Source organism: Leptidea sinapis, chromosome 32 (assembly GCF_905404315.1).
Source record: "Leptidea sinapis chromosome 32, ilLepSina1.1, whole genome shotgun sequence".
Classification (NCBI taxonomy): Eukaryota; Metazoa; Arthropoda; class Insecta; order Lepidoptera; family Pieridae; genus Leptidea; species Leptidea sinapis.
The window spans coordinates 2,615,817-2,628,643 of record NC_066296.1 but is presented as its reverse complement, the minus strand read 5'-3'; the positions used below and the strand labels follow the sequence as shown (position 1 = coordinate 2,628,643).

Below are 12,827 nucleotides of genomic sequence, written 5' to 3'. Positions count from 1 at the left end.
GTTTTGTTTTTGTGCGATTTTAATGTACCACAATATAGAACACGTCATATGAAACTCCTGGTTGCACCACGTACCAAAACGAACTATTATAAAAACTCGATTATTTGCAGTATTCAAAATAATTACAATAATAACTACGAGTATGATATTTTAGATATCTTCATGTTAGAAAAGGATAAATTGAAGCGTGAAATTATTAAATTATAACAGTCTAAGACAGTGCCTTACTCATTTGTTTAAAACACACATACGCTTTCACACCCACACACAAACATACACACAGTAAATAAGAAACACAAGAGGCAGTTGTTCTGTAATATATCTCGTTGTAAAACTATTGTAAAATAATATTGTCAATATGAGTAATCTATAATGGCCTTAAGAATTATGTTTTATATTATTGTTTATTAACGTTTACTGTAACGCTGATGATTACCAATAAATAAATAAATCTTATTTTGATTAATTTCAGTTCTTGTGCTGCAAACTCTGTGACGTACACTTTGTTGGGAGAGTCTTGTGTCCAGAGTGTTAGAGGCAAATTTATGTTGATTATAACGTGTCTGATCGTACTGTCCCCAGCGGCAGGAGCCTGTGAGTACGACTGGTCATATATTATTACACATTTTATAAATGAGAAGAGCAAATCTGCCGATTATCTGAATGATAAATTCAAATTCATATACTTTTATTCAAAATTGGAATTTAAATTTCCTATTGAAAATTTAAATTCCACAGAAAAACATACTATGCTTTTAACCTGAGTAGAATGGGGGTGGTCGAGCTATTCCCAAGGTGTGATTTCATTAAAAAAATCATAGCATAAACATCTAAAATAATGTAAATTGTATGTTTTCTGCTACATGAAAAAACTTGAAAATTACTACCTCAAGTTAGTGATGAATAAGACAAGGAATGCCTTTTGTATAGAAAATCTTTAAATACATCAATAATAGAGTAAAATCTCTTTAAGTCAAACCAGGGCCTTGAAATATTGCGTATTATACAGTTTTCGCCTTATAAAGTGGTTCGAAATAAGAAGGTCGTGTTAGTAAATATTCAACTTTAAATCATTTCACTTATTAATTTAACAGACTATAAAAGTTTCTTTTTTTTTAATTTTTAATCCTTATCTGTGTCAAATGCGGTCAGCCGTAAAAATTATCTGTAGCAGTCGATTTAAAAATTCTTTTTTGTATTATCTATGATGGTTTAGTAACTGTTCTATTACTAATTAGTAACTTTGAAGCATGTTTTAGTAATAAAAAATTACTACATTCATTAGTAATAATCGAAATGTAAAATGTAGGTAAATCTACAAAAATCATAAAAAAAAGCATGACAATTTTTACTTAGTTTTACTTTATATGAAATTTGTTCAAATTACGCAGTATCCATTGTTTATGTTATCTAACAAAGCGCTAGCTTGTTTAAAAACAAAAGCAAACACTTGAACAGCAATAAATTATATGACAAGGATGGCAATGGCGCCACGCGCGGTGTCGCAGCTTAGCTCGTCAGGAGTTAAATGAAATGGTTTATTACTTGTAATTAAACTAAAATAACAGAATTCTTCATATATTTGGTACGTGAAGCCCTTGGTAGTAGAAAACATTATTGTAGTAGAATAGATGGTGATGGTCTTTAAATACAAATTACAAATAGTTTTTATTGAAATACTTGAGTATAAGGGAACTTGTAAGAAAGTCTTCAAATTATGTTTATTATTACAGTGCTTACGTACCCCACGCTGCTTCTAAACTTTAAAATTGACATTCCGTTCCTGAGTCTCACATTTACACCATGGAGACTGTTAATCATAGTGCTGGCACTACCAGCTGGATTAGGCGGTATCGCCATCTGCTTCTTCTGTGAATCTCCCAAGTTCCTGGCAAACTATGGCAGAGAAGATGAAGCTGTAGAAGTATTGAAGACTATTCACAGAATCAATCACAGAGGATCCCAAGAGACACTTAAGGTAAGGAACAATATTCTCATATATACCACAAGTTAAAGAGACTAGCAGGACGTTCAGGTGATGGTAATTGATACGCCACTCAGGATTAATGAAAAACCCGAAAATACCGAGCGTCACTACAACTGCGCTCATCACCTTGAGACAACATGTCAAGTCTCATTTGCCCAGTAATATCACTAGGTATGGCGCTTTTCCGACCTATCACACCTTACACATTACTGCTTCACGGCAGAAATAGGCGCTGTTATGTTAACAATAATCTAGCCGGCATCTGGTGCAACGGAGCCTTCAACTGGTTAATAAAAATGTGTCTAAACTAGAGGGCCACCCTTAAATAAGCTACATGTTTTTTTAACAGGTCTAATTGGGCGAATATCAGTTTTGACTATAATATTTATAATACCACAATTAGATTTAATTATTTATATATTGGTCTACCAGAGATTTTAGATAAAACTATTTCTTAAAGTATTAACTATTTTAATTACATGCATAGGGTATGCAAAATCATTTAAAGGTAAACAACACTGCATGCTTATTTCGCTTATCATTACATTGTAGTCTAAAATTGACTCAAAAACTAAAACCAGAGAAAAAAGATTATACAAAAATAATTTGAAAGACTGCCATAACCAATTGAGAATTGTTTTAAGGATAACAAATAATGACGGCCTTACAAATAAACTTGGTATAAAGTTATAACTGATGATAAACAAAGAAAATGCAAAATGTTTACAATATCGTTGACAACACTGTCAATACAATGATAATTCTGAAGTTTTCCTAATGACAAACTGCCTTGCAAATAAACGCGGGAAACGTTATACGTCCCAACAAACCATTCTTAGGCAAAATGTCTATTTGTAAACATTTTACATTTTCTTGGTTTAGAATTAGTTATAACTTGATGCCAATTTAATTTGTATGTGTTTTAATTACAATTAAAAATAACAAATATCTAAATCTAAGTTGAGTAAATATATAATAAAATACACTAATCTAAAATTAAAATATATTGCCTTTGTTATAACTTTATAAATAGATAAATTTTCACGATAAAAAATAGACTTTTGTGCCACGTTTTTACAATTTTAAGACCTTAAAATTAAGTTTAGATGGTAGACCAAGGTAGACTTGTTCTGTCTTTAGATAAAATTTTACAACAAAAGAATTTCAGTCAATTAATTAATATTGTTATGTATGAGAATTGAGTAGGGTTTTTATATTAACCTGGAATTTTTTTTTAATAAGCATTTTATTTAAATGGGGGAAAAGTATTTGTGCTTAAAGAAAATTCAACATTCACGATATTTGTGGGAAGAACATTTAATTACAGTTGTTTTAATTTCAAATTATGAAAATGACTTTCAGTTATCATCGCTGGTGCTTGAGGGTTCAGGAAATGGGAAGCATCAGTCTCTATGGCAGTCACTGCGTGAACAGACTGCGCCGCTGTTTCGACCGCCTATGCTGTGGAGGACACTGCAGCTCTACTATATCGTCTTCGTAGTCTATATCACGTAAGATATCCGTTCATGTAAGAGTTAGACAAACGAGCGTACAGGCTACCTGTCATCTGTCATCATTGTCTGCCTTTTAAGCTTAAGCCGTTTAAGTTTATCCGCATTTGGAAGAGTATTGGGTCCACTTGGTAGGTGATCTCCTCGTGCCATTACATCGTACAAAAAAGAGCCGTTAATTGAGCTTGATTTTTTAGTTCTAGTCGAAATATGTAACCGATATAACATACGTGTGTGTGCGTGCGCTCATACATGAAACTGTAATTAAAAAGTAACCGATAGTATATGATTTATGTGTGGTAGTGCCATGTTGGGTCCTAACGGACTCAACCGAATCAGGTTTGCACGGCCGGAGAAATACCACTCTCTTCCTTAAAACCGGCGTGAAAAAGCGGTCCTGCCGCTGTACTAGGTTCGGTGTGTGGGCAATCCTGTATTGACTCGGGGCAAATAGAGCAGGAGGCTCAAATCACCCTCCTCCACCTTCGCTGTGGACTTTTGCAACATCAAATGTCCTCGCTCAAAATTAAATGCCGTCCACTTCAATCTGGGTACGGCGAAACCGGCCCTTGCCTTTTGACCGAGACACAGAATTCCTCTCTGGCTGATATATCTTACCTCTCCTACTCGGAGTAGGATTGAGTTTGCACGTAGACTGCGACGACCATCCGCGAATCTACGCATGCCCATATAGATCCGTGTGGAGCAGATTCCCACTACAGAGATCTTGGCAATTTTAACGCCCACCACGCCGAATGGCTAGGCTCACGCACCACAGTAGTATCATGTAGTAGGATCTGTTAACGACTTCGCCTTAGTATATGGTCTGACACAACTGGTTATTGAGTAAACCCGAATTCCAGATGTGGAAGATCATAGATCATACACTAAAAAAGATAATATAAATAAAAACATAGAACAGTCCAACCTTGACAAGAACATGAAAGTGACGACAAAACTCGTGTCACTACACGTCGATATAATTTTAACTCACCTTCAAAGTATTTGATTGATGTATCTGTAGAGAATAGTTCTTCATGGATAGCTCTAAATGTTCAAATAATCTTATCGACAAGGAAACTATTAAATGCAGTTAAAGTATCATGAGTATGCATTACTGTAGTGACCAAACCTGACGAAATATAATTTCTATTTAAAAATTTAAATGGAAGTGTCCAATCTGCAAGAATAAAAGAATACTACTGTTTCTATATCTCTAGGTGAACTAAAGGAGGTTTAATACCATGATCGGTTTTGATCCTTAACACCGAGACCGATACATGAACACAAAAATTGCGAAGTTCAGGTACCAACTGCATGAAGATCAAATTCAGCTTTCTTGGAAGTGTGTAAAGCACTCCGAGATGATAACAAGCTCGAGCAGCGTAACGGCTTCTGGGAGGTACCGTTATTGCGAATAGAGAGGAATCACTGATCTCATTCAAATGAAGCATTATTTGAGACAGGAAGATACTTTGCTTTGCACTAATTCACAAATATAGAAGACTAAAATCGATGAACTTGACTAAGCTTCTCGTAGCTGCAAGATACAAAATATACCTGACTTAAAAGTTGAAAATCATATACAATTGTTGTTTATGAAAGAGACAGTAAGCTCAAGGTTGCGAGATGAAATGTGCATTACGTGTGTAAAGTAAATATCGACGACAACGTGACGATTTTATTGCTGCTGCGCGTTTCCAAAGGTTATACACAACCACTCATCTGATTGGTACGCCAACAAATGCCGTCGTCGCCGTTTTCACCAATAATTCCCACTTCTTTATAAATTCACATCTTACTCAATTGTCAATATGTATGGGTTTGAAATCGTATCACATTTCTATGTATAAAAGACGATTCAATAGTAATTCATGTGCGATTCAATGTTGTTTTTGACTAAATATTATGTCTCCTTCCAATTATTATCGCATATTTATTTATAGACATTAGAAATCTTTTGCTTTTTGTTGCCACCGCAAATTTTTACATTTACTTTACTATTAGATATAAAGTGATTGCAAACATTGTTTATAACCCGCTTTCAATCGAGCGTGTAATATTGATTTACTTGAAAATATAAGTTACGGCAAAGACTCTACTGCTTTAATGGAAAATATAAAAATATATCTCAACATACTCGAATTTTGTGCAGCACTTCTAAATATCGATCCTTAATAAGGCGCCAAATGCACTGGAAATTTTCCCTTGGAAATTATTTCAATAAATCTTTATCTTGTAGTTCTTCTCCAAGTATCTGCTCTTATATATAACGCCTGTATTTAAAGCAAGTACAAAATATCAAGTCGCTAATTTTCGTCCATTTTCTTTACTATAATCGATTCCTAAATTTTGGAGATGTTGTTACATCAACCTATTTACACAATGCTGTGATACACAATCATAGAACACCAATACGGTCCTGCCTAATCGACCTAATTGTCAAATCTTCGTAAAAGGGGCTTCGACATATCCAGAAGACTTATAAGAAAATCTCAGCTGATCTTTTAAGAACAGATAAGAACCATGCATTATTATATTTAGTGTGATCTGCTATACTATAGCAAGCTTTCTTTGTCAATGAAGCTTAATATATTTCTTAAATTTGTGCATCTCAGTGAGTCCTAGTATAGTGTCTAGTATGGTATTGTACAATTGATATATAAAGGAAAACTTTAACCCTAGCTAACCTATTTAGGCGGCACGTACATTTTATTCTTTATTGTTGATTGAAAGTGTTCAAAGTAGTTATTAAGGGTTTTATCTCTCCTACAGTAAAAACCATACGCCAGGTGTACCCCAAGGCTCTATACTGGGCCCGTTGCTTTTGACATTGTATATAAATGACGTCATGTTTGTATAATATGTATGCATATGTAAAGTTTTGTTTGTTTATGCATGAAGACTTGAATAGGTTTGATATCTATTGTGAAGGTACGAGATTATGTGTTGGTTAGAATTAATGTAATGCTCATCTCTTTTACGAGGAATAAAAACAAAATTACAGGGAGATTTAAAACAATCATGTAAAAGAATCAGGATCCTGTCTTCTTAATATATGCTATGCTTTGATGCCAAATTGACACTCGACGAGCTCATCGATCACATATCGAATAATGCATATCGTTTATTTGGCTTTATTACACGTGTCTCTCAGATGTTTAAAGACAAAGATGCATATATATGTATCTAATTCGAAACTCTTAGGGTGAAAAACACTAAAGCTGGGATTTTGTTTAGTGGTGTGAAATGAGGCTAAGCCATTACACTCGGCTAAATTAGCTCTTTTCGGGTAAAATCGACGAGAATCAACTGTACTGATCCGTCCTTGCAAATTTTATCAGACTAATAATTAATACAGAATTATGAAAACAGAACAAAATAATACTTCTCTCGTGGGATCTTAAGTAGACAGAGTATTATATTAATAAATCAAATTTATTATTACTGTTTATGATATCTCTAGGTCACATAAAGAGACATTATAAAATCAAATATTTTTTTCTTTTTTTTACAGTAATAATAGTTTCCTGATGTGGTTACCATTTCTATTGAACTTAGTTATTCAAAACCTTTCAACCTCTGGCGAATATAGCAGTTTCTGCCATCTGATATCTTTGAGTGAAGACATCCCTAGTGAAACCAGTTTCAGTAATTCTACAGACGTAAGTTTCTTTTTATCTTTTAGCTGAATCATTGAGAACAAAATTTAAAGAAATAAACATCTTGACTGTTGCCTCTCAATATATTCTTGATAATATTATGTATGTACATAGGCACATAAGTGAATTTGCTAGAAACTTTCATAGCCATAATGTTAACACTAGGAACAGACATAAACTTATAATGCTTAACTACTCAGCTTAGTCGTGTAAGTAAGTCGTTTATGGGGCGATGTATATGGTTTTACAACAAGATCCCAGAAAATGTAAAAAAAGTAATATGAATTTCAAAAGAAAACGTTTTTGTAATAAAGGTTACTATAACATAAATGACTTTCTTAATGATACCACTGATTGGGAACTGAGCGACCGCTCATAGGCTATTAGATAATAAAATTTGTTGTACGATTTAAAAGGCATAAAAAGCATTTATTTTCTCAAAATTGATTCCTTTAGAATTCTTTTTGATGTCATTTCTAATATACTAGATACCACTACAGCTTCGGAAACAAATGGCGCTCTGAGAGAGAAGAAGCGGCGCAAGAAACTCTCCCAGCATTCTTTTTTTGCGCTCTTTTCAATAAAAATATACAATATTGTACAGTCATTTCTATTGCTATAAAATAATCACAATCTAGTCCCAGGGTGTCCGACCATTTAGATATTCAGCTGTGGAGTAATAGGATTTACGAAAGAGCCATTTTTTATAAAACATTTAAATTTATTTATAGATAATGCCTGACCACTGGCTGGGACTTTATTATAGAAATATATATACATTTACCCTTAAAACTATTATGTATCTTATGAAGCCTACTAGAATTTTCTTTGAGATACTGTCTATAACCAAGCTGATATATAGCACGAACAGCTCTCTTTTGCAGAGCAAACACTATATTTTACATTGCAACCAGATTTTTATATAAAAAAAGAAGCCCGCTGAGTTTGTTGCACCCGTTCTTCTCAGGTCTGAGGCATACCTTTTGGAATGGGTGGTAGTTTTTCACTTTCAATAAGTGATTTTATATTCTATTTCGAATAAAAATATTTGAATTTGAAGTGATTTACTTCATATTTTATTAAAATTTACACACGCTTTCACCATGTGTACCATAAAAAATGAAAGCAAAAGGAATTGCTAAAAATTGTGCGTCTGATGACAATTGCAATACGTGCATAATGCATAAGTTTCGGCTTCAACACCAGATAAATTCGATGGGATAACATCAGAGAACTCTTTGTGTCAATTTCTGCCACTTTCGTTACAATTTATTACTTATAATAATTTATTACTATTACTGATAATAAATTGTGTTATTTACAACATTTCATTATGAATTATTTTTACAGGTTCCTATTTGTGATGCCAATGTCGAAGACAACGTTATAATCACGCTAGTAGTATCTCAGTCAATATTTGCTTTCCTAATTATCGTTATTTCATACCTCATGAAGTGGAGACGGATTCTTTTGCTGACGATCCTTGTTATCGCTGCTTTGGGTGGTTTCTTGATCAACCTGATGCCCGAACCAGTATCAAGTGTTGTGGCCCTCATGGTGTTTACGGGTACGAACCTTGGGATGGGCATTTTGGCGTCATATTTTGTGGACTTGTACCCTACTTCCTGCAGGTAAGGTATTTTTTTATTTTATCTTAACACGAGGAACAAACATAAACTTGTTGTGCCTACTACTCGGTTGGGTCGAGTAAGTAAGTCTTTTGTTGGGCGATGTATTTGCTTCTACAATATGATCCCAGAAAATGTACAAAACAAATGTGTTACGAAATTTAAAAGAATTGTTAAAAAACGTTTGTGTGGGAAAGGTTATTATAGCATAAACGATTTTCTTAATGACACCACGGACTGGGAATAAAGCGAACAACCTCAGGCTCTTTAATTATAAATGTTTATTGTACGATATTACAATGGTAATCCATATTTTATATTAAAAAAAAGGCCCGCTGAGTTTCTTGCGCCCATTCTTCTCAGGTCTGAGGCAGTCTCTTTTGAATGGGTGGTAGATTTTGACGTTCAATAAGTGATTTTAAATCCTATTTTGAATAAAAATATTTGAATTTTAATTTGAACTATATCGAATTCACCAAGTCTTGATAGATAGAAATATAAGAAGTATACATATTTTTCTGCTTTGTACTTCCTGAGTAAAATAATCAACAGGTCAGAACCAAGAGCTAATAATTCGATGTCGTAAAATTACGTATCCGTTCTATGACGACTTTATGAACGCAACTAGATCGAAGTTACACACTCGCACAGAAAACCTGCGTGAAATAGCGGTCTAGCACCGCTTTCGCATAGGTTGCTCTCAAAAGCCACCATATAATGAGTACCACAATATGACAGCGGTTCTTGAAGATATTTTACTAACCCCAGGAGGGTAACAGAGTCGGGGTCGTCTGTGGTATTTCTAGGCAAGGCACAGAACCGGTAATGACCGATAACAACTTCAGCAACTACACCTTGCCCCCTTGCACGCTTCACGTGGAATTTTGCAACATAAAGGGAATCTTCTTCATCTTAAAAACTATCCATCATCTTTAGACGGGGCAGTCGCCCTTGTCATGCCTTGCGGATACAAACAGGTATGGTGTGTCCCAATTGGTTCAGTCCCAGACGTGGATATGTGGACATGCAATCCTTACTAGATCGTCTGCTGAGTACACATATTTAACAGGTCTATGTCGACGGTATGGTGTGTCCCTCTTGGAACGTCCGACTATTGTTTAGTCAAGAGTGTGGTGCCTATTCAAAAATCACGTCGCAGAACACCAGCAACCTGCCGCGTATGGCACTACAAGTCAGCCGATTGAGATAGAGTGCGTTCCTTCTTGCATCCTACAACTCTCGGTTTCGGCCACATATGGAATGTAATCTTTGGTCTAGTGTGCCCCAGTACCAGCTGGAACCATTTTATCGATGATCACTTACCATCAGATGACCTTCTTTGTTCTCCTTTTCCATGAAAAAATAACAAAAAGTAACACCTTACTATTTCTTTTCAGCAAAATTTTCTTAAGTAACATTGGCTGGAAGGGTTTATGTTTCTTAGTTATTAGATCTTTGTGTTAGCCTTTATTTAAATAAGATAATAGCTGTATCTCTAAGGCTCTATTTTCTGGATTGATGAAATTAGAAAATGGCTTCACCTGTAATAATTGTTAGGGCAGACTGTTAATCTTATATTATAAATTTAGCTTATCTGTTTCGTTCTAAGACTTATTCTGAACTTACCAAATATCTTCCTCTTAGATTCAGTACCCGAAACGTAACCAACAAGAACGGGGTCTGTATTGCTTACAAGCCGCAATAGTTGAAATTTTATGTATATTGTAAATGCTGCTATAAAACCAAAAAATAAAAACTAATTAAGCGATTCCCAAAATAGTGGCTTTATTTCTAAAGAACTGGATATTAAACTCGTGGGATGCAAATTGCAGAGGAATGGTGACATGTCTTAGTATGATGGTGGCCAGGACTAGTGCATTCATTGGAATCAATATGGTCTCGACCTTATTATTCAATTACTGCGCGATCACCTTCAACGCGTGGTCGCTACTCGTTGTTAGTAAGTATTTTTAATCATTTTTTATTTTAACGAAGTTATAAAAAAAGCATTGACGCTATCTGTTTCCCTCTCCATGAGTTAGAGACAGAGAAACATATTATGTTTCTCGCAGAGTGAATAATGGTTATTTGTTCGCCTATAAGTGCAGCATAAACATTGAGTAAAATGTGTCTTATCAAGTCTAAGTATTCATTTGTAGAATATGATATTTTCAATACATCATCATTATCATCAGCCAGAAGACGTCCACTGCTGGACGAAGTTCTCCCCCAAAGATTTCCACGACGGTCGGTCTTCCGCTGCCCTCATTCAACGTATTCCGGCAATCTTGACCAGATAGCCGGTTCTTCTTGTGGGGGGCATACCAACACTGCGTCTTCCAGTACGTGGTCGCCATTCGAGCACTTTACTGCCTCAACGGCCATCTGTCCGTCGAACTATGTGCCCTGCCCACTACCACTTCAGTTTCGCAATCATTTGGGCTATGTCGGTAACTTTGGTTCTCCTGCAGATCTCCTCATTTCTCTTTCGATCTCGCAATAGGTTTTGTTGATTCAGTCTTATTCTAGCCTATTTTTTTTATAATCTGGATCCTTCGAAATAATTGATTAACCGGAATTTAAATTTATGAAAATGTTTCAGGTAGCATTATAGCATCCTGGTTCCTGCCAGCAGATGGAACTAAGCAAATTCCAGAATAGATAATAATAGACGGTTAAGTTTGAGATGTAATATAATTCGAATGTAAAAAAATATTATAATTAATCTTGATATTAAAAAAATAAAAGCAATTAATGTTAAATTATTGTTAAATAAAAAATTAATAATAATTCATTTAGGGAAAAATCGTAGTATAATGTATAATGTAAAATTAACTGTATGAGTAACAGTGTTTGTGTAAATATGTAATGAAAAAAAAGTGTGTGTGTACTTATGTATGCACGCAAGAAGTTATACTTCTTTGGCCCAACGAAGAAAAAATCTTTCAATTGATTTATTCCTCGTGCTATTCCACGTTTTTAGGATGAACAATATTGTAAAAATCTTGCAAAGATAGCTTTGACAATTAATTATTAAATAATGAAAACAACTGTATGGGCTTTAACCCTTTGCCTATCCTAATAATGGACGAATAAAACCAAAAAAAAAAAAAACAAATGTCGCAAACGTCAGAAAATTTTAGGAACCAACTTCACCCTGTTATTTTGTGTGATGCGCGCGCATCTTAAAATTTTACTGTCATCATTTTTTCATAACGTGCCTAAAGAAATATAGTTTCAATAGTGAATTTGTAAATTAGGTAGCCTCGGCACCAAAAAGATTATTGTTACAGTGATAATTTAAGCGATGCCAAAGATATATATAATAATAATAGTACAATCTATATATAATAATAGTACAATCGGTGTACAGAGCCAACTCGAAATTAACCATTAAAATATTGCTACTATTTGTAAAATTTTGTAGCAAAACTTACTGTAGCAACATTGCAAATGTACCTGCATTGAACTATAATTTAATAGTTATATAATAGTATTATTAATTAGTTTGATAATTATATATGTAAATTATTTACCTTAATGACATTGAATTTGTTAACGTGATGACATGGGTACTAAGTGGATTATTTAATTACTTACGTCTTATAACATAATATCTTTAAATTTTAATTTTAGAAATATGTATAAATGATAGCATTGTGAAATCCGACATGCTTCAGTATACCAATAATGTGTTGGTATTTAGACAATTTTATAACCTACTAGCTGACCCAGCAAACGTTGTTTTGCCATATAAAGTATAATTCACGCGATAGTTTTATAAGTAATAAAATATTGCCTATATATATATTGTACATCATTTTGTTCTATTGTCAATAGTTTTTGCAGCGCACGCAAAAATAGGTTTTCGATTTTACACCTTGTGTTACAAAATAGCAATTTTATTACGGATCCCTAATTTTGAAAAAAAAAACATAGCCTATAGCCTTCCTCGATAAATGGACTACCCAACACTGAAAGAATCATTCAAATCGGACCAGTAGTACCAGAGATTAGCGCGTTCAAACAAACAAACAAA

The 12,827-nt window shown here is 34.1% G+C and overlaps 1 protein-coding gene across 4 annotated transcripts in view; it reads left to right on the top strand.

Moving 5' to 3' along the window:
* Positions 1-12,827, top strand: part of LOC126974547 (solute carrier family 22 member 5-like) — a 65,649-nt gene extending 52,822 nt beyond the window's left edge. For 2 of the 4 annotated variants that reach the window (XM_050822076.1, XM_050822074.1), the window contains exons 4-10: positions 473-594; positions 1,734-1,978; positions 3,350-3,498; positions 7,016-7,163; positions 8,511-8,791; positions 10,621-10,748; positions 11,391-12,827. In XM_050822076.1, the coding sequence (XP_050678033.1) occupies positions 473-594; positions 1,734-1,978; positions 3,350-3,498; positions 7,016-7,163; positions 8,511-8,791; positions 10,621-10,748; positions 11,391-11,449 (1,132 nt within the window). In that variant the 3' untranslated portion in view covers positions 11,450-12,827. The remainder of the gene's footprint in view (positions 1-472; positions 595-1,733; positions 1,979-3,349; positions 3,499-7,015; positions 7,164-8,510; positions 8,792-10,620; positions 10,749-11,390) is intronic. The other 2 variants (XM_050822075.1, XM_050822073.1) reach the window with 2 other exon arrangements.